The sequence below is a fragment of the Rhinolophus hipposideros genome (assembly GCF_964194185.1).
Source record: "Rhinolophus hipposideros genome assembly, chromosome: 2".
Classification (NCBI taxonomy): Eukaryota; Metazoa; Chordata; class Mammalia; order Chiroptera; family Rhinolophidae; genus Rhinolophus; species Rhinolophus hipposideros.
The window spans coordinates 54363611-54386415 of NC_138048.1; the positions used below are offsets into that span (position 1 = coordinate 54363611).

The window sequence follows — 22805 nt, forward strand, 5'->3', positions numbered from 1 at the left end:
AATAACAAGAATTCTTTACCCCAAATAATGAAGGAATGATTTAAAAATATTAAAAAGTTGCAGCGGCTTCCTCACCAGGGACTTGACCCCAAATGAACCTTCACAGTGGTTCTATGGAATGTGAACATAACTCACAGCAGCCCTTTCAGAGCAATCATACACACATTCAATTTTCTCGCTGGTAACTCAACAATGGCACTTCAAGATACAGATTTAACTCAGTGTCTTACAGGTTTTTCTTACTCTTACTTAATAAAATCGTCTTCTTCAGTCTAAATGCCACTCACATTTAAACTTTCCTGATACTGTCCTGCTTTTTCATCTTTGACAATTTTGTAGTACTTAACTCTTCAGTTTTCTACATATATCAACTTAGTCTAATATGCGCTGAACATATGACTATCTTAGTTATCACAAATTGGGTATGCTTGATTATTTAAAAATACATTTTGTAATAAAATTAAACAATACATCCCTATTATTTACAAGCACCTAGTAGTTTCACTTTGGTAGAGATGTTAATTCTTCAATTGGAAATATGAGAAGAAAACAGATAAATTACTAAATTTTCAGGAAGTAAATTCTTCAAAATTTTTATATACAAGAAGATTTTGAACTTGAACTGCACAAAGGATGGAAACTTAATTTAAAATACAACCACATTTTTGGGCCTCACACTAGAATTGGTCTGTTACAACTGATAAGCAAAACTAAATGGTAATAAGATTGAAACGTGTTATTCCCTATAAACCTTCTGAAGGAATTCAAAGACTTGTCTCTTGACGTTTACTCATCAGAAATACACCATATGTCAGCTACTGTGTACAACTTACTGAAGCAATCATGACTCTGAATCTTTTCCCAGTTTCGACTTTAGCCAACTAATACAAATCCTGGAGAAGGCACACCTACATTCTGTCTCATTTTACACATCAAATGATCAACAAATATGTAATAAGCATCATTTATGAGCAAAGTTCTGTGAGGAATAAAAAATGAGAACTAGGAGTTCATCATCAGGTAGTAGATAGAATTAAGTGATCTTTAAGGTTGCTTTGAGTTTTAAGACTTAGTTATGACTTTTTAGTAAGCCTCTTGTATATGACTGAACAGGTTGGCGTCATTAACGAAAATGATGGCCATGGTCGCAAAATGCAATTAAAAAGCATTTTAAATAGATTTTACCAAAGGAAATACCACAATGGTTTGACAAGTATCAAGACATGAAAAAGAAGCACGATTACAACTATGAAGTGAGACTTGTGGAATTAAAGCATTCAGAGAAGAGCCACGTTCAGAGGCTTGTTAGGCCGTAAATTTGGTTATACTGTGCAGTCAAATCAGGACCGTAGATGCAGAGGTCTCTCTCTCTCTCTCCCTCTTTAAACAGAGAAAACTTAAAAGATGCTCTCTTATATAATATCTTTAATTACTCAGCTACACACATGACCTTAGATCAAGCACAGGCAAAATATAAATTGTAATATCATGTAATGTGAAGGTTTTTAAAAATAATACAAAGTTCACTCACAGTGCACAAGTAGAAACAAAGTTGTTTTAAATACTTAAACATAGCCATGATTATTCAAAAAGTAAGCATATTTGTAAGCACATATCCATACTGCTAAAGGACCTGAAACTATAGAATATATCAGTTTAGAGAATTGAGATAAAAAGCATTACTTTGATCCCTGTTATCGGAAAACCAAAATACCATCTTTCTTTTTACAGATACATAAATCTAAAATAAATATATAATTATTAACTAAGAAATTGACCTTTTAAACCTACACTCTGAATCTTACCATATGTAAAACTTCCAAATTCTAAGGTTGGGAAACACTACTCTCTGCAATGTTCCCGACCCATTTTTACTCCATTCATTTGCATTTAGAGGCTAAATTATTTGTGGGAAGGCATAACGCCTGGAAAAGGGGGGTAATACAAAGAGGAGAGAATATAATTAAGATAGTGAAAAAGGCTGATTGCTCCACCTGTAAGTATAGCTCCGTTGGTTCAACCACGAAGGAGCAATACCTTGCTTCCCACTGTGCGATGCCTACATATACTGATAGTTTCAACTGATCCCTGCCAGAGTGAATTTTAAATATAATATACAATTGTTCAGTTCCCTACAGAGCTTTGTTCACTTTTTTTTTTCTTTTGGTGCAAATCCTGACCTGAAAAACAAATGATTCCTAGTCTAGTTAGAATTTAACTCTGTATACTGGATTTCTGAAATGATGTGTTTCAATCTGAATCATTTATAATTTTTGAACTACAGACACAACACAGGGTTTACTGTTGAGAATCTGAATTTTATTTTTTCTTTTAATAATATCTGCATTTAATAAATACTTAGCTTTCAAAGAAAAAAAGGCATGCTTAGTATGAGATCAGTGAAAAAAAGAAAAAATATATATTATCCATGAGAGATGTCATATTACTGAGGAGGATGGGGGGATTTCTGTATTTTTATGGGACTTAATAGTATTATTTTTTATCATCTATTTATATATTTAAATTACAAATACTGATCTCAAAGAAACAAAGACACCCTAACCCCTTTCTTAAATTTATACAAAGGGATGTGATGAAAGAACTGATTTAACATCAGCCTTTCACTTGGGAGAAATCTGTAGAAATACAGCTGAGGGCATTTTTTTCCCTATCTGGAGCTCACAGAAATAAATAAATATGGTCCTATATCTTTTCTGATTTATAAATAGGTTTAACAGTTGTAAAGCGGTTGTGATTTACAACTACAAAAGTCTTAACAATTGCACCAAGCCTGCTTCCATGAAGGGTTTACCTGCCGGCCGGCACTGGTTAAAGGGAGTTAACCAGGGAGGTCATCGGCTAATCTGTGTGGGGGACACTGGGCTGCTCCACTCCCTTTCTGCTTACCCACTACCCCGACTTCTAAAAGACGGGAAATGTTCTTGATTACTTACTTACCAAATTACTTACTTGCTACTAGCTGCTGAAAACTGGATCTGCTTTTCTTATCAAACAGTATAAAACAAATATTTACTGAATTCCCAATTTCTAAAATATTTTGTGATATCCTTCAACCTTGCATATTAAGTGTCAGGTCTCCAGAGAGATCACAATGAAGAATGTATTGATATTAATATTTAAAAATGCAGAGTGGCAAGGGAATTGTTATCAAAACATAATTCCAAGAAAATTGTAAAATTAAGTAAACTGTAAAATAAAAACTATCACACAATGAGCATTTCTGTTAGAATAATAAAGGCTTAATGAAATGGTAGCAAACAGTAAAGTTAAATTGGAAAGATATTTAAAATCAAAAATGGCGTATTTCTTTGTTTTAAAGTCCTTCAGCCAATAAAAAAAAAATTACATAAAACATGAAAATGTTGTGAGGGTATCACTGTAATTGAACTGCAATAAATTAAACTTTATATTTTGCTTTACATTCAGCTAAGACTGGTATGGGCAACATCATTCTAACTGTTGAAATAATTGCTATTTAAAACACAGTCTTATGAAAGAAAGCCTTTTCCTGATGCCTAGTTGAAATGTTTGACAATAGTCTAAATGTAATCAGTCAATTGATTATTCTCAATCTCCCCTCTGCTCTGTCACAACCCAAGAGCTCTGTCAACAGGTAAAAAAAAAAAAAAAAAAAAACAAATAAAAAAACACTGTTAACAGAAAGCCTAGCTTAAGTATACAGCATTCAAAATGAATGATATTCAAATGGATACAGAGAGTACAAAAACATCAACTGAATCAAATAGGTAAGCTACCAGTGACTTAGCTTCTAAGGCAACTTTAAGCTGTCAATGAAGGGTTGAAATTTCTCTCAATGAATGTACCAGGAATTGTTGTAAACGAAATTACCCTATTTGAGGGGTTCTTTTGTTAACAAGTTTTCTTTCACATGATGAGTATAAACTGAATTATCAGGGCCAAACAGTTTCTGGATAGACAACATTATAGATACAGACAGCAATTTAGCGGATTACCATTATTTTAGATATAGTTAATAGCTTTTTTAAAAATTGCTGTTATGTTTTATTTCAAATCACCTAGCACTCTTTTTTCTGGAAAAGAAACTGATATGGAGTAACATCAGCTAATGAATTAGCTAAATTAGTGTCACCACAAGTGAGACAACAAACAGAAGAGCAAGTTTCTTATCTTCGAGGACTGAACCTGATGGTCATACCACTTACATTATCCCAATTTGTCACTTCAATACAATAAAATAGGATGTTAATGCCTTTCCCATTGTTCTTCCATTCAAAAGGCAGCTGGTGGTTAAAGTGCCTCTAACACACATACATTATTTTTATCCCATGACTTTATTTTATGTTTAGAAAGGTGAAACAGCAGAAGGAAAAAAAGGCAGGACAAAAGACTTTGGATTTTTCTTTCTTCAGGTGTGTACAGAAGTGATGATATTATGAGTAAGATTCTGTAAAAATAAACACATTTGATAAATTTAGGTCTGGGGGAGAAATTACTATATGTTCATAAAAATATAGAAGCTTAACTGCCTAACTTTGCTAGTTTTATTAAATTTAAAACATCACCTACATAATGTAACAATTTTATCAAACATGATATGTATGAATCAAAAAAGACTGAAATTCATTTCTTAGAGAAAAGGTAAACATATAGTATATTAAAATTGACCAGTAGAAGGAATCTGTGTATGTCTCTGTTGGATATCAACATTTTCAGCAAGTATCAGAATTAGTTACTTAAAACTATCAGGTTGAGGAACTCCACATGTTAAAACTATCAATGCGAAACTATTTCTTAAGAAGCTTGGTAACTTTTATAAAATGGTCAGAATGAAGCATTTTGCCAAATTTATTCTTTTAAATGGATTTGCAAGATACATGAAAACAGATCATCTGTACCATTCACAGATATCTGTAACAGTTCACAGTCATAAATCCCAAGGGATGGGAAAGGGCTTAGAGACTACAGAGGAGTAAGGGACAGAGAAAGTTGGGATGGTTTCCCTGTACACAAAACCATCACCACCTGGCTCTTCCCACTGCCCTGACCTGCACTTGGGACAGACACTCTGGTAGGAGGAAAAGGCTTGTTCCCAGCAGCAATGGTAAATCGAAATGTAACAGTGACCTGCTTAGGGAAGTGACACTACTATGTACAAGACTGGCTGGCTTTGGACTTCCCCATTTTATGAAACAGAGATGTAGCTTTTATTTTTAATAGGGTTTCTGTGACATTCATAACTTCCCCACCCAATAAAACATTTATAGACAAAAATGTCAAGTGAATTCTGGTGCTGAAGAGGAGAATCTCCAAATCCAGAGGCTCTCAAACGTTTATCTAACATTAACTATTGACAGTAATTATGACGAGGAAGATATCCTAACACTTCATGGTTTTAAAACACAGAAGTTGTCGAGGAAGATATCCTAACACTTCATGGTTTTAAAACACAGAAGTTGTATAAAACATTTACAACCACAGATATCTAGAAACACTGAATTCTTTTTGGCTGGTGTTAAAGATGTTTGATATTTAGTTTCTATTTTTGCATACATCTGTACATCTGTCTTAAGTTATGAAAGAGACAAACAAAAGGAAGCAACAAAGCAGTACTCTAGAGCTTTCTAACTCCTTCCTCTCATTCATTGCTGGTGTGCTGTTGGACTGAACTCTGCTTCCCTTTCTAGCCTGCTTTCTCAAATATATTGCCCCTACAGTAGAGGAAAGTAGGTAGTTTGGTTCAAGGGCCTTTTCTGAACTGAGTTCATCTACGGAGGGAAGTTTTCACATTTCTAGTCCTACTAGTTCTGAGTTGCAGGCTGCCAATAAGGAAAGGCTCACAAATAAAGTGATTAAATATTTTAGACACATGATAATGTTTTAATCACAGCATTTTCCCTTTCTCAACTTCTTCAATAAAGGCAAAAGACCTACTAATTATAATTCTTCAGCAATAATTAACAATTGACTATGCTACGAAGTCTTCCACTATGTTTTATTGGGAATATGCTTACAATGCCGGACTATAGAATTAGACAAGAGAATCCACACATTCAGAAGAGTACTAAATTCTAAGCCTATTTAAGTTACTTTAAACAGGAAAAAGTTTTATCCAAATGTTTTTACACATTAGAGAATAAGAACAATTAATAAAATTTTTTGTCAAACCAAATAGAAAGCTTTGCGAGTTAACACATATATAATTATCCATCTAATATGAACAATGAGGAATAAAATAATGAGAGATACAGTTCAATTCTTTGCATGCAGAAAATTTATGACCCACCTGCATATTATGAAATATCTTAGTTTGGTCACCTCTGTTCTATTCAAAATGAGTTCTAGAGGATGTTTTTTGTTCAGCCAGACAGAGGCAATCAAGTTATTCAAAGGAACGTTATACATAGAATTTAGAATCTAGTTTCAGAGATTCCTGCTCTTAAAATTATTATTACGGACCAAGCAGGATACAGTCAAGTACAATGATAAATTATTAAAATAAGTTTAAAATATAAATTTTGCATTTAATCAATAGCAATGCAGAAAGAGGACTTTTACTCACTTATAATTTACTTCTCCTGATGTAGAGCTTCAATAAAAGCATCAAGTTTTTCTTGAATTTCTCTAACTTTCTCTGTAGAGATAATAAGAGATAATAAATTAAAAACAAATTTATTTTTCAAAGGCATCACAAATCATAGGAGATAATTACTTTATTCAAGGGAAAAAATTAGTTTAGCATCACAGACCACCTTATATCCAAATAAAGTTCAAATGGATTGTTGTATTAGCTCTTAACATTTTTTTGGGGGGAGGGGAGAGAAGGAAGAAGGTGGGGTTTATGACAGACCCTTGAGATCCAATAAAAGTTAGGGAATCTTAAACAGAAAAATGCATGTATAAATATATATACAGTGTGTATAGATTTTTAAGGAGCTCTCAGATTCTCTGGAACCCAACCATGGACTCACAGTTAGCAATGTCTGGAACAGAAGAAAATATAAAATAATAAAACCATTTTTAAAAATTAAAATAGAATACAGGTGAGTATTTAAACTGGCCTTAGACTAGCACAACCCAGAAATGACTTTCTAGGTGTAAAGTAATGGGAAGAGTTACAAAGGAAAAGATCAATCAATACGACCACATTAAAATGTACACCTTATATGTCAAAATGTCCCAAAATTAAGAGACAAAAAATATTGTAGGAAATATTTGCAACAAACGTGAATAGGGCAAAAATGTTTTAAAATACATACAAAAATGTACTTTCCTAGCTGTGAATAAAGAAAGGGAAGTTTAAAAACAACAGAGCCATTAAAGACAGATTTATACTATTTCATCTGATTTTGGGTTTTCGTGTTTATAGACTTCCAAATAAAATCTGTAATTTCTCTCTGAAATGTAAAGGTTTCCTTCACAAATGCAAATTATTCACAATACATTTCAATCTCTTAGTATTAAAAATGGAAAAGCCGTGATTTATTCTACTTTACTGCTAACTTAATCACGCACCTATTATTTAAAAATATAGGTTATGGTAAGCATAGTAACAAATATTTTTGTCCTTTCAACACAATTTATTAGTGGGAATTAACAATTAAATTGAATTGACTGGTAAAAAGGAAGCGATCCAGAGGGAAAACTGCAAAGCATTCTACTTTATATCTACAGAAAAATATCATGTAAGATACATTAATATTCAACATTTATATCTTACACATTTAAAAATAAACAATTTGCAATTAAAGATCTAAGTATTCCATTTTACCAGTGAGACGCACTTGTGATGAGTACCCAGTGAAAGGAAGAACTGTCTTTTTTGTGATTTCTTATTAGCATTTACAGGAACTCAACAAACCTATCATGGTTGCATATAAAGAATATAATGTCTTCATACTCTTTTTAAACAGTAATTTAACAGTTATTCTTAGGTTTTTGAGACTAACACAAAATCTATGAATAAACAAACCCTATTGTTTTAATCAAACTATTCATTGAGAAAATATGATAATTTTCACAAAGGCAGCATTAATATCTTTATATATAAAATTAAACTAGACAAACTAGAAAAAAATAATACCAACCCATCTCTTGGAAGTATAATCTGTATTTTTTGTTAGTCTGTATATGTTTTTTCACCAGAAAACTTTCTTTCTCAAAATAAGGTCAGATGCTTATTTTTAAAATTAGTTCATCTAGTTGCTTAGAGAGAGCTTTGCCTATTTTCTTTGATGAATAATTAGGGAGTGCCACATAGTACAGTTCATCAGTTGAATTTTTTAAAAGGGAGGAGGACAGGAGAAAAAATGTTTTGTAAATTGTCTCATGACTTTTGGGAATGTATGGAGGGGGGTCTTTAAAAAAGTCATCCAGATTAAATAGCACAACACATGGAAATCTAAAACATGTGTCAAGAGCCTCAGCAGCTCCTCTAAACATTCACTGAGAACTATTTCTACTTGGGGAAGCTGTACTGTATGAAGAGAGAAACCTGATTCTATTTGTTCCACGAGCTGAGTACCATCAGGCAGCTGCAGCCTACCGATCCCCATCCTTGTGCCCTGTCAGTGACCTCCATCCTCAGGGGACCGACTATCTGTGAGCGGGCAGCACAGTAGCATCACTCACAGGAGACTGTTCAGAGCATATCTGTTTCTATGCACAGAGGCCGGGAACCACTCTGATGCAGGTCTAAAGCAAAAGCAAATTCTTCCAACATTAAACATAAGCCGTGTTTTTCCTAAATGAAAATAACAGTATTTAACTTATTATATGAAAAACCACAGAATGAAAAAATTTCCAAATTTCCCTTAAAAAGCTGTTTTCACAAATATTTTAAAATTAGAATATCAGGACACTGTACCACCATGCCCTGAGATCTCAAGGATGACACAAAGAGCAGTTAAGTTAGGGTCTAGAAAGTAATGGGGAGAAAGCGGAAGGAAGGAAAGGATGGAGATAAACGTTTAAAAAAAAATTGTGATAAATGTATTCTTCTAGGTCCACATAAAAAATTTCATTTCTTTGGTCATTCCTTCCCTTCTACAATGTACTTAAAAGGAGTGACATGGGGACACAGATGGTATATCCTGCCTTCGAGGAGAATTCCTTGCTTACTCTCTGCCTCATTCTAAGTCTGGTGTACCTACTATGTTTTGAGTGATTCCCAGTCCCACATTTCATGTGGTCCTCATACAAATTTGCAGGTGTCACTGCCACAGAAGAGGACAGTAAGCCTGGAGAGTGGCCTCGTCCACATTCCTCTGAATCAGAAACACACACTAGATCTGCTGCCATATGCAGACTCTAAACAGTCACGAAACAAATGCTACTATTTCAAGTGTATTTGTTGTAAGTTTTACTTTTTATGTGAAATAAGACATATTTTGGTAAAAATTGAGGAATGGAATAGTTCTACCTCCGACACCTCCTAAATACCATGCTCAGGGATGACTAAACAATGCACAACACATTACCACCCTCTGATGCATATTATTACCTCTTAAGCAGACAGGATCTATACACAGAAGCCCCTGAGAACAAGAAAAAGCGCAGCATCTTCAGTGTCTACTACAATGTCTGACTCAGTCATATACATGTTCAGTACTTGGTAAATGATAAATGAAGTTCCCAAAAACATAGCATAGAGAATAAGGGCTGCAGGTTATCAAGAAAACAAAAACAAAAACAAAAACACTTGACAGGCTTCCTGGATGTTACTCTAGTGACCAAAAGGGCAGAAGTCAGGACTACAAGAGTTGGAGCCACAAATATTTGTTTTCACAAATACCTGGGAACTGGAGGCAGGGTCCGCAGGGGCCATGAAGATCAAGGCCAGCTGGTGGGGCACCTGAACCACATAAGCAACATGGAACAGGACCCTCAGGTCTCAAAACACAACACCAGTGGAGAAATAAACTTCAACTTAATTATTGTACCTTATTAAGGAAACTAACATATGCTTACTCCACACACACACACACACACACACACACACACACACACACACACACAGCTTTAGAATGAAACGAATTTCAGGGTTTGCAAAAAAGCCATATTAGAAATAGAAGCAGCATTATTTCCCATATTTGAATGCATCCGTTTAAAATTGTGCTGTAAATTTTCAGCACTGTCCTGTATACTAACTATGGTATCCGGCTGCAGAGAAAATTGAGTTATCCATGAAAATCAAAGGTGAACGTCAGCAACTAAAACTTTCTACTCTCTGATCCTTCCAAATAAATGTTCTAGTATGACAGTGTTTTCAAATCCCCAAATTTTATTGTATTTAACTATTTCACCATTAGAGATTACTTTCCCACAGAAATATGTGTATCGGTTACCATGACTAATTATAAAGCAAACTCCCTTTTCTATTAAGTATTTGCATTAAATATTTATAGAGAATTCTTATAAAATTTGTGATTTACTTGATAAATTAAACCAACTCAGGAAGGGATTAACAAACTGCTAGTTTCTGTTACACTGAAATAGCCAATTCTCCATGTAGTGAATACTAGGTCTACTTTCCATTTACCCAATGTTTACTTAAAAGATGAACTGCTTCAAACATCAATTCATTGTGCTTCTTGATTGAGTCATGAATATTCCCATAATCCCCAACTCATAAACCATCAGGCTCAGTGAATGAAGTTCCTTCTCTTTTTTCTTTTCTTCAGATGATTTGACACCCATTCATGTTTTGGGTCTCTTTATCTCCACATGAAATGATACTGCTACTCTCAAATTCTTTTTGAGTCTTCTGATACTCGCTCTAAAAGTCTCAAATATAGACTAATCTGTAATTAGGTTTTGAATACACTGTGAATACCAAAAGGCCAAACCGGGGAGAAGGTTCACTTCAGTGGTTAATAACAGTTTAGAACAGGAACAAAGAATCACACACAAAACACTACCACATGCACTGAAATAAACCTTTTACAACTTTTGATGTTTTTAAAGAAAGCATGAAGAAACAAGCTGCAAACTTGAAGCAAAGCACACATCCAAAGATCCCAATGTTCCTTAATGGAACTGTTTCACAATGTGCTGCACACACACTTTGTACCAAGCTTGAGGACACCTTGCAGGTGAGATTCTGCTGTTAAAAGCTCTTCACTAAAGGACTGAACTTTAAAGGAACACTTCTCATTATGTATTATAATATTGTTGTTCCTGAAAAGGCTTGTTTTTTATTAGACAACTATACTGTAAGTGCTCTTTAGAAGTTCAGTATTTAAAGTAATCATCTAGGATACAGAAAAACAAGGAAAGAAAACAAAAACTGGTAAGGCACCGGATTCAAGATTCTCAAACTACACTCAAAAAAATCTTAGATTTAGCCTAAGAAAACATGTGTGCCTTTTACAGGTAATGAAAGGGAGAACTAAAGAGAAATAGTCAAAGGTATATAACTAAATCTAGTACTTACCTACTTAATCTTGGCCCTGTAGTTTTTTCCCTACAAATACGTATGATTATTTTTAAAGAGGCTCATTAATGAAGACAAACAGAATACTGCTTATTACAAAAGGAAGCATCATTTCCTATCTTCTGGAAAGCGATTTGAGACTGGCGTGGTAATTTCAAAACTGGGTGAGGTCCCAGACTTCTAGAGGGTCTGTGAAAGTGGTAACAGAGCTCTCCGGGTTATTTTCATTGTTTCAACAGTTCAAATGGAAATCTTTGTTTGGGCTAGAATTACATCTATTCTAATAACAATCATTTATTTAGGCTCATTAGGATATAACTGTAATTCTGTATTTCTAATTTAAAAAAATATATTATTGTAGACAAATCTTCTAAAGCATAGACTTTCCCGATATACACAATAATGAAAGGGTGATGAAAAAAGTTAGAAATCCCTGGTTTAACACCCCCAAATAATCAATAGGGTAGTTATTTTATATGATTTTTATAAAGACAAAACATAATGTATCAAAAGGTATATGCAATACTGTGATCAGAAAAACTGTTTCTAGTTACAGCTTAGCCTTTAACTTTATGACTGTATATAAGTCAGTCATGGTTTCTTTATTTGTACAATGAAGGAATTTGTCCAGAAGAATCCAAAGCCCATACTAACTTTAAAACTTAGAACTGAAATGTACTATTCTAGCTGGTCATGTTTAATTGCATCTTTTTAAATTTGTTTATTGTGTTTTGTTACCTGGTATCTTTTTAAATTCCATATTAGGCTCCTGGTAAAAAAATGCAATCACAGATGACAATATTATTCTCACAGGGCTACATAACCATTTTAGAAAGATTAGTTTTATACTGCTTTTCCCAGGAATCAACGTGGGACTGCTTATATGAATTATATACTTACGAAAAGTCTGTCATCTAAAACCATTGGCCTAGCAGAGCACTTGCTATGTAATATATGCCCTCAATGTATATTCACTGTTCATTTATTCATTGAGTGAGCTGACTTAATCAGTACTTAATTTAAACATTAAAGATGATTATTGAAAAAAATTGCTATTTTCAGACCCAAAACAATATGATTTAGAAAGAAAGCTGCCATAAGAAAGTCTGTGAGATAAATTATAACTTATGTCTGTTGGATATATAAATAGTTCAAAGTGACTTGTGGATAAATACAGCTTTTCCTTTTTTTCGTTTTCTTCTTAACACTTAACTGTAAACTCCTTTTGGATAATACAATCAAAACGTCTTAAAATCCTTTCTTGATATTCTGAAGCCTATGCTCCAAAAGATTTCAGAACGGATGAACAGAGAGTAGCTTTATACTCAGGCCTTTATACTGGTTAGGCCATTCAACTTTCATAAGTAGATGGCAACCCTAATTTCAGCTCAGCTAATTACTAGTTCCTATGGATCTGCCCTTACCTAATAAAGAGTAGCAACATTCCAGGTGCTTTTCAATGCCAATGAGTGTAAAACCCTGGACCTTCTGCTACCTGATGCTCACTTAAAGGCTCAGCTGCAAGACGAAACGATATTCATGGAAGACTGGATGGGAGGTATATAATTGATCTATTTCTTTAGATACTACATATTTCATCTTTAGATAAGCCAAACCAAACCAAGTAGCTGTGTATTTGGACTGCATAATTTTGATTTCGCTCAGCATTAGTTATGTTACTGGCCTACACTGAGAACATTAAAGAGTCTCATGAATTTCATGATTACATGCAGCCATTTGATTCACTGTATCATATAACTCAGTGTTCCTTTTATTAGAACTGATGAAATCTCTCAGGTCTTTATCAAAGTAACTGCTGTGTTGTTGTCTGATAGTTACCATAAATCCTGTAATCAACTTTGCTTTCCATTTTGCACCAGCCACTAGGAAGCTCAGGGCTAAATTTGCAGCTTTCTTAGAACAAAGTGTATGGAACCCTCAAGGATGTATTTTGAGGGGGTACCAATCTTATCTCAAGTTTCACATTATTTCACTTGCCTGGATTTTCTCTTTTCTTCCACTTAACTTTTCCATTAAAGTATTTTCACCTTTTGCGCAGGATAGGTTTTTATAAGCTGTCACAAATCCTTTTTGGGATAAGGCAGGGAATTAATACTAACAAGCCTAATTTGTAGAAGATATACCACTAGGCAGCTGATTCATACAATATACTATAATATTCTAAAAGTAGTCTTTTTATACTGGTAATGCTTTTTTATCAGTAATTTAAGAATACTTTGGGTGGCAATATTTGTCATATTTAAACTTCTATGAATATTTCTGTATAGGAGAAAAAGAAATTTCTGCTCAAATCTTAGAAAATCTGTGTGCTCATAATGATAAGTATCTATACTCAAAGTATTTATGTTCAGCAATAGAAGAAAAAAACCATAAATTTTTATGGGATTCATGATCATCTTTTTAAATGGAAAGTTAGACTCTACCATAAGATTGTAACTATCTATTATGAATTATTTTATTCTGTATCCAGTACATAAACTGCTCCATATTAGTTACATCTATCAACTCAAATTATGGTGAAAATGAATCTTTAAAAACTATTTTATATGCTAACTCATTAATAATACATTGCTTTATTTTCTCCAAAGAAAAAAGGTTTAAATAAATACACTATCTCAAAATGAATACATTCCTTTTGTCCCCTGATACTTAAGTTTGAAAAACTTATCAATACAATTTTAAAAATATGATTTGGGTCATTAATTGGGAAAGCTTTAGCCCAATGACCAGTAAAATAATCAGCCCCAATCAATTAAGGTTTTAAAATAATCCATCATTTTTTTCCTTTTCTATTTCCTCTTATTCTTAAAAGTATATTTTACTCTGAATTTTGTTAGGAGGAAAGTTAAAACATTTTAAGAAAGGAAAACCACCCAGGCAGCCCTTAAAGAGACAGGACATCATTTATCACTTGCAAAGACAGATTTATAAGAAGAGGGCCCCTTCTGTTCCTTTAAGACTGCAAAACAGATGGGAAGTGAATGGACAGTCAATGGGACAAGAAAACACATGGGAGGTGCTGCTGTATGTATGTTCCCAGCATAAGAAAGAGGTCAAGATTGTAACTGCATGACCGGGTCCTGGAAAGGGTCTTTCTTCAAGCTGTTACAAAGACAAACGCTGTTCCTCATCCCGCTGTCAAACTGTTATAAATATTGGTTTGTCAAAAGACCTTCAGTACTGGAGCTTTAAAAAGGAGGCGTAACAGATGAATGAATCATGAGAATGATTCTTAAACAGTCAGCTCATTAATGTAATTTTAAAAGTAAAAGAAAATAACACAAGAACAGAGAATGTAATTCTGATTTATGAACCAAATTAAAAGTTTATGAAAAAATATGGAATTAAAAAATTACAGGCTTTAATAAAATTATGAATTGAGATGAAAAGCAAAAGTGAAATACAATTATATCTCTTAAGTAAGATGCTTCATTAGGACAAAGTATTAATAAACTTCTCACATGAAGAATGAACAGGTATTCATGTTTTGTGAGGTTGACTTTGTAAGTTTTCAGTTGTTATTTCTCATAACTATACTGTAAGGAGGTATCATTACTGATTCTGGTTTCATGAGCCTTCACAATAAGGCTCAAAGAAATGAAAATAACTTCACAATTAATTTCACATATTCATTAATTTAGAAAATCACCTCTAAATTTTAAGTCACAATTTCTTTTTTCTATAAAAAAGAAAACAAAAAAAAATTGAAATAGCAATAAGAATGCATACATAGATTTATAAACCTGGTCATCTTTTTTGAAGAATAAAAGTATTACATGTCTTGAGGAGACAAATTCATTGTTCTAACTACTTAATGATTAGTTTAACCAGGAGAGCAGGCTCTAAAATTAACACATTGAAAATAATATAAAAAATGAAGCCAAATTATATGAACTTGGTTATCTATAGTCACCCACAAGCACAAACTCAAAAGACTAAAGACGAACAAAATCCCAGAACATATATTTAAAATGATACCAACTCTAACACGTGTGTTGGCCCCAGCTTTGCCATAAATATTTAGGTAACTTGCTAAATCATTTCCCTCAATGAACATCAATTTCCCCATCTGAATAATGGAGCTAATACCTTACAAGCCTCCTACGCCTTGACAAGGCCCAAACATGGACAAACATAACACATTTTGTGAAGTGTAAAGCTCTATACAAATGTTAAGTGACAGATACAGAGTTCCAAGCAGGATTTGATTCCAAAGTACCAAAGGATGCAGTTACACGAGAATGCTTTCTAGTCCTGAATGCTCACCTGGCTATTTGCTTTCTCTTGATTGTTTTAGAAAAAACAATTTCAGTAGAAGGGAGAATAAAAGATTACAAAGTTAAGAATCGGGTGGATGGTTAAAAGTGAAGGCAGCAGGCAAACATTCAAAGGTTTTCCTGTTTAAAAAGAGAATCAAGATCAAAAGTAGCTAGAGTGCATGGAAGAATCAATCCAACAGTTTTAAGATGGGAAAGACTTAAACATCTTTCAAGGAGAGACATAATGAAGGCACAAGCAAGCACACATCGGAAGTGCCAGTGTCCTGAATACAGGTGGGGATTAACTTTCAAAGCCGACTGATTTTCAGTACAAGCTTTGTTATAATATAGCCACTGAAATACCTGACCTACTTAAAGTAACTGGTACCATAGGTGTTATTTTTACTAATGCTGATTTTCCTCTCGGTGAACTTTTCATTTTTTTGAAATAAGTTTATATGAAGGAAGAAAAATTTAGCCTACTCTGATATATGAGAAACCAGAAATACAAGCAACGACAATGAACTGAAGATTTGGGGTTACTGTAAGAGAAAGCCAATCTCAGATATCTTCATGAAAATGTGCTCCAGAAATGACAGAAATTATGTCCCTAAGACCACATTAAAAATTTTGTTAGAATACAATGTCACAGTAGTTATCCCTGGGTAGTAGAAATTGTTTAACAAACTTTGTCATCTATATTTTCCAATTATCCACAATGCATATATACTAGTTCTGCGATAATAAAAAGGATTAAAACAAAAACACCTAAAATTCTGGTAGTATTTTTGAAGACAGGTCCAGTCTGTACATATAACTCACAGTACGAAGTGATGCCAATAAAAGGAGAGACTAAAAAGACTTGAATTCCTTGGCCCAGAAAAACAGATCTCACTGGAGTGAAAAACTAGCACACTTCCTTCTACAACTCAAAATACTAAAACTAAGTAAGGAATGAGTGAAACAGCTGTTCTAAGAGAAATTACAATGGACTCTTTCCATGTGCAGGTAACACTAAAACAGAGAAAATCTATTAACTTAAACAGGTTGCACAAGCTTGAAACCTTTACTGGTTCAAGAAAAATTTTAATTAATTCAGCCCCATGATGGGCAGTTACTATAAATGAGAAGAAATCAAAGTGAATCCTAACCATTAAGAAGGGAACCACGATCAGCAATTACTGTGTCCCATAAAATGTCACTTGGTGTCATAATCCCCAAGAGGTCATTTGGGAAAATATCCTTTCACTTTTAAGATTGATCACATCATGAATAGGCCTCATCATTTCTATGGCTCTGATAATTTAGAATATGAAATTTCTAAGGTAATTTTGAATTGTGCTCATTTGGGAAAAGAAACAGTTTAGAAATGTATAAAACAGAAAAAAAAATTACAATTTCTTTTGCCCTTAATCCCTCTCCAATTACCCTGAGAACCCTGCTTCACAGAAGTTACCAGTTTAGTGTGCAGCAATTCGCCCTTCAACAACAAAAAATTATTCACGTCTTGCTTAATTTTATTTTTTTAAATATGTTGTTTCACAGGCCAATCGATTGTTCATGATTAGATTTAGTTTTCAATGACCAGATCCTATTTTTTCCATCTCATAAATGGAGAGAATACATAAAACAAAAAACAAATCAAATCAAAGTTTAATCCCAAATTCAAAGATGTTATTTAATTCTGAACTCAGTCACTGAGGAAGTGGTAAGCATTATTAGCAAGGGAAACAAAAACCAGCCTAATTTCTAGCTTTAATTATGGGCACTGGCCTTTTCATACATAAGAATACACACATATCATAACACAAAAATAAAACCTACTTTAAAATGATAAATGAAAAATTCAATTCATAAATTACCAAAGAGACCTTTCTTATCTTCATTCCTACTTTTAATGAGTTAAAAGCTAAGTTCAAAAAAAAACCAAAACCAATGTACGTGTTATTAAGGCATTGAGTAGCCTGTATACGATTGCAGAGAAGTAAATATTCTTTTAATCTTGCACCAATTAATCAATATTCTTCAATGTTGCCTTTAAAAAATAGATTTAGGCCATGAAAAATGTGCTTGACTCTTAAAGCCCCATTTTGAGTCTGGATTTTCTCATCAATAACCTGGAAAGCACACCACTCAGACTCATGATGTGGAATCCTGCATGTAAATAACTACTCCTCTAACACAGAAGACTCTCCCTGAGGATTATTTTATTCTCTTCCTCTCTTCCCCCCAACCCCCTTTCTTTCTCTCTCACACAATACAAGGCAGAGTCTACTTCATTTATGCAGATTCAAGGTAAAAATAACCCTTCACTATATTCTTTAGATGCTTTAATTGGACAATTTTACCTCACTATGGAAGTTACCTTATTTATTACTCTGTAGTGAAGAAGAGAAACATTCCAAACTTTCCATTTTCCAAATATACTCATTTCTACTAACTATTCCAAAAAGTACACGAATGTCAAAGAGAATGAAACTATTCCCATCGACTTAAAAATTCCTAATAAACATGAAAAATTATGAAAGTGTTTTCGTAAATTGGCAATTAGGAAATCATTGGTGACCAGAAAGTGATTTTGGTCAGGATGAAAGCCGGAGCAGAGCACAAGATGTCAGCAAGAGAGTGGGTGGTACAGGCGGGAGGCACAAATGCCAGCTGCTCTCAGGAGAAATGATGGGAGCTCTACGGGGTGACAGTGTGGTGTGGAAGCAAGGTTCTTTAGGAGCAGAGGAGCTTCCTTCTCCCTCTTTTAAGTTAAGAGAAGGAAGCTACTGAAGAGTCTGTATTAAAAAGGTCATGATCAAACAGTCAGTGAACACATACAATAGATAACATACAAGGTATGGTGAATTTATAAAGAACCAGATCACTTTGGCAGAACAATCATAATAGACATGCATTGTTATCCTTAATTGGTTATTCTGGTTGATCTACGGTTGCCTATAGTGGGAAGCCTGCCTTCTGCTCCCTTAAACCACCCTGGTAGTACCTCAGTAAGGTTTGTAATCACTGACGGGAAGTAAATAAGTAGGACAGAGGAAAAACACCAGTTGAGGACCAAGTGATAATAATCTATTAATAGAAGAAGACACAGTGAGAGATATAAGAAAAAAGACACAAAGGGAAACGACCTCTTAGAAATGTGCTAGAAGCTAGGAGAGATGAGAACAGCAGTATTGAGGTCTTGTAATTCTTGTTGAAAGAAACACAGTAACATCATTTAGATATCAATCATGCTAAGGGATTGAGATCCTTAAAGTTCCGGCTTTTCTCCAGGTGCCTTACTCTATTCTGTGTGATTGTGGGTGTTTTTTTTTTAAATCCTCTCTGGATCTAGGTACCTAGAAATCTACAACTCAGTGCCATCCTCTCCTCCTTTATATCCCTTCAAAATTCATTTGTTTTGGTTATATCTACGGAAACAAAATGAACATGCTATCGTACATATCGTTACAATAACTTACCAAATTTTTAACAGTCACATGGTTTATCAGGCCCTACTAAAAGAAGGTATGTCAAGTTTATGGCAATTAATAAAATGACAAACTATACTGTTATGAACAGGACTCTCTAAGGTGCTGGTTCAGGGGCCGGAGGGTGGGTTGTGGTGGTATACATGGCAAGGAGACTATGTCAGACTTATGGAGTCTTGTCAAATATGGAGACTTGTCAAAATATGAATGACAGAACCCCAGATTTGACTTCTCTTTTCCGTAATTTTACGTTCTGAATTCTGAGTGTAATAATCTTTCTAGGATTATTTTCAGTCTTACATTACTTCACGGCCACCACTTTTATTCAAAATTGCCCTTAAGCATATGGCAGGTATGGGGTAAGTTTAGGAATATGGAGTAACCAATAGAAATTAAATTTTGAGAATGCCTTGACATTTTTCTTTTCTAAATGAAGAACAACAAAATCTTTTTGGCTAAGGATTCCATCTAAATATGTCTTGTGTACTTTATATTCAAGTTTTAATGTGGCATGAAGATATTTCTTAACCATCCTATAAATTAGAATTGTTTTAAAGCTACTGAAAGGGTCCTTTTAGATTTAATCAGCTATGGCATAGTCTCTTCTGATCTTAGCTTTTAAAATGGCAGTACTGAATGAATCATTCTGCTGCTGCTCCTTTTAATCAGCATAATTTAAAAAATGCACTAGTACATTAATTAGGAAGAAGAAAGTTTTAATTATAAAAACGGTTTCTGTTACTGAATACATAGCTCAGAGCAAAAACTACATTTCCATTCGTAGTCTATATTTCTAAGTTTTTAGAGTCAAACTCAATCTCCTGCACACTAGGTTACAAAGCTTGTATCTTTGCTCTCTTCTAATTATCAAGAGAAAGCATAGGATGGAGGGTAAGAGGATACTGGGAAAGTGACGAGACACAAAGACGAGCCCCACCAGCAATGTATAATCCCAAGAGAAACAAACTTTAAGTTGCAAGAAACAATTGCTTGCTGTCTGGGAGATGCTCAGGCATCAAACAATAAAGAACAGTCAACAGAGGCAAGAGGCCGCGCACGCTGCTGGGATTCCTACTCTCTAATCCCCCCGCTCTAGTTAAAAGGCCAGATGTTGCCACCTCGCGTAAGGAGGCAGCAGGGCAAATTAACTGCAGGAGAAGAAAGCCGCGGATATTGGAAAATTCTAATTTACCAGCCTCTTTAAGCCACACTGTTTTTAACACTAAGGACATCAAACTATGTCATTCAAATGGGCCTGTGTGATGGTGGCCCAAGTAAAGGAGTTTACCATTGTTTTCATATTTCACTGGAGCATGAAAAGGTAAATATCAAGTATTCAGGTTAGACGGGAACACATTTTCTATTCAAATAAAGCATAAGAAATATGAAGAAATACATTGACGCTTACTAGAAAACATTTCACCACTCAACAAAAAGCCTTAATCACTCAATTAAAGATTGTGTATCTGCTATAGCTGGTACTTAAGTCTCTAAGCAGGAACACATCACATTGAAAACGTGTGTCTGAATTTTGAGCAACTCAGATACTACTTAACTATGGTGGAATCTGACAGAGTATACTTCAAGACATGGTTACAAGTCATATAAAGAAAACTAACTTCCTTCAACCTGTTTAGTGGCTTCCTCTACACTTTAGCATTCTCTTACCCAGATGTTCTAATTCTATCAGTTTTCCTATCGTCTGACAGCTTAAATTATAAAGCGTTTCATAGTGTAGGAAGTACCTAGGATGATGGTGGTCGTCACTAACACGTATTCTTTAGGACCTATTCCATAAAGGACACTGTTAACCATGGAAGCTTCTAAATATAAAGGACCAGTTTATGTATTTCTATTTTCCAATGGCGTCAGGTTTTTTGTTCAAATGAATGCAGCGTGGTAGTTAAAAGACCTGGTCTCAAATTTTGAGTTTACCTTACTATCTATGTGTTTCTCAGCCTTCATTTCTTTATCTATAAAATGAAAAAAATGTACCTATGAGAGTGCATGTAAATAAAGCACATAACCTATATCTGGCACAGGAAAAGTATTCAGATATACATTAATAAACAGTTTCAAGTTCTGATACAAAACTGAAAAGGAATTTATTGTAAAATAAGGAGAGAAAGACTATAGATATTCGACAGAGAGATCTAAGTAATTGGTAATTGCCCCTTTACTTCCTGGGTATCAGTGATTCTTTGATTATGTACACAGAGAATGAAAAGTATAACTTGGGCTTTCTGTGAACAAGAGTTTAAAAAGAAACCTAAGGGGGGCCGGCCCGGTGGCTCAGGTGGTTAGAGCTCCATGCTTCTAACTCTGAAGGCTGCTGGTTCGATTCCCACATGGGCCAGTGGGCTCTCACCCACAAGGTTGCCAGTTCAATTCCTCGAGTCCCGCAAGGGACGGTGGGCAGCGCCCCGTGCAACTAAGATTGAACACAACACATTGAGCTGAGCTGCCTCCCTAATGGCTCAGTTGGTTGGAGCGCATCCTCTCAACCACAAGGTTGCCAGTTCGACTCCCGCAGGGGATGGTGGGCTGTGCCCCCTGCAACTAGCAACAGGCGACTGGACCTGGAGCTGAGCTGCACCCTCCACAGCTAAGACTTAAAAGACAACAACTTGACTTGGAAAAAAGTCCGGGAAGTACACACTGTTCCCCAATAAAGTCCTGCTCCCCTTCCCCAATAAAAATCTTAAAAAAAAGAAGAAACCTAAACTTTGGATTGTAAGCAATTGATTTAAGGTCCCAAAACTCATAATAACCCAGTTAACAACTGATACAATATTCACAAAACAAACAATAAAGGAATTCCAGTTTAGCAACACTACCAGCAACTGTTACCAGTGCCCAAATACTCAGCTTTGGGGGAATAGGGAACACATTCTTTAAAAAGTCTGTGAGATATTAACACTATTACTTGTCTTATATGATGATAATCATAAAGTAGATTTTATAAGTCACAAAACAGACCATAACAGAAAGAAAAACTTTTGTTTTAGCTATAATATACCAAATTTTCCCTCTACAAAGAAAACATTCTAAAATTGCAGTTTGTTTGAATAAATAGATCAGAAACATTACTAAAAATTATGCTGGGAATCCAAATAGATTTTATCTAAGTTAACACTGTATTTAAGTATCTATAAAAATCCTTTGAGATAAAATTCACTACAAAATCAAAATAATTTCACCAAAGTCATAGTGAGCATATTTAAATGCTGGGCAGGTCTAAGTGCGACACTGATACTGCAAGTAAGAAATTAAGGTGAAAAGATGAGCTACGTATCTTATTAAATTGTCCATGAAGTAACTCAGCCTTTTGACATCTTTAGAGGTCATGTTTTCAAAAGTCTTGTTTTCTCTAAATTATTTTCATTATGACTCTGACCTATTATCAGTTATAAAAACAAAATTAAACCTTTTTATTTTTACTCTTTTGTATAAAAATAATCTTGGACTTAGAGCAAAGTTGTAAGAACACTACAGGAACCTATTTTTCCTGAATCATTTATTGTCATTATGCCCCATAAGCCCCAAGTAGTCTATTAGCTACAAATAATGATATTATCCTAATAATGCCAATTTAACAATTAAAGCTTTAAAGTT

The 22805-nt window shown here is 34.3% G+C and overlaps 1 protein-coding gene across 4 annotated transcripts in view; it reads right to left on the reverse strand.

Annotated features, from left to right (window-relative positions):
* Positions 1-1412: 1412 nt before the first annotated feature.
* Positions 1413-22805, reverse strand: part of OPA1 (OPA1 mitochondrial dynamin like GTPase) — an 82304-nt gene continuing 60911 nt past the window's right edge. For all 4 annotated transcript variants that reach the window (XM_081072655.1, XM_081072652.1, XM_081072653.1 and 1 more), the window contains 2 exons: positions 6563-6634; positions 1413-4447 (listed from right to left, as the gene is read on the reverse strand). In XM_081072655.1, coding sequence (XP_080928781.1) covers positions 6570-6634 — 65 coding nt within the window. In that variant the 3' untranslated portion in view covers positions 1413-4447; positions 6563-6569. The remainder of the gene's footprint in view (positions 4448-6562; positions 6635-22805) is intronic.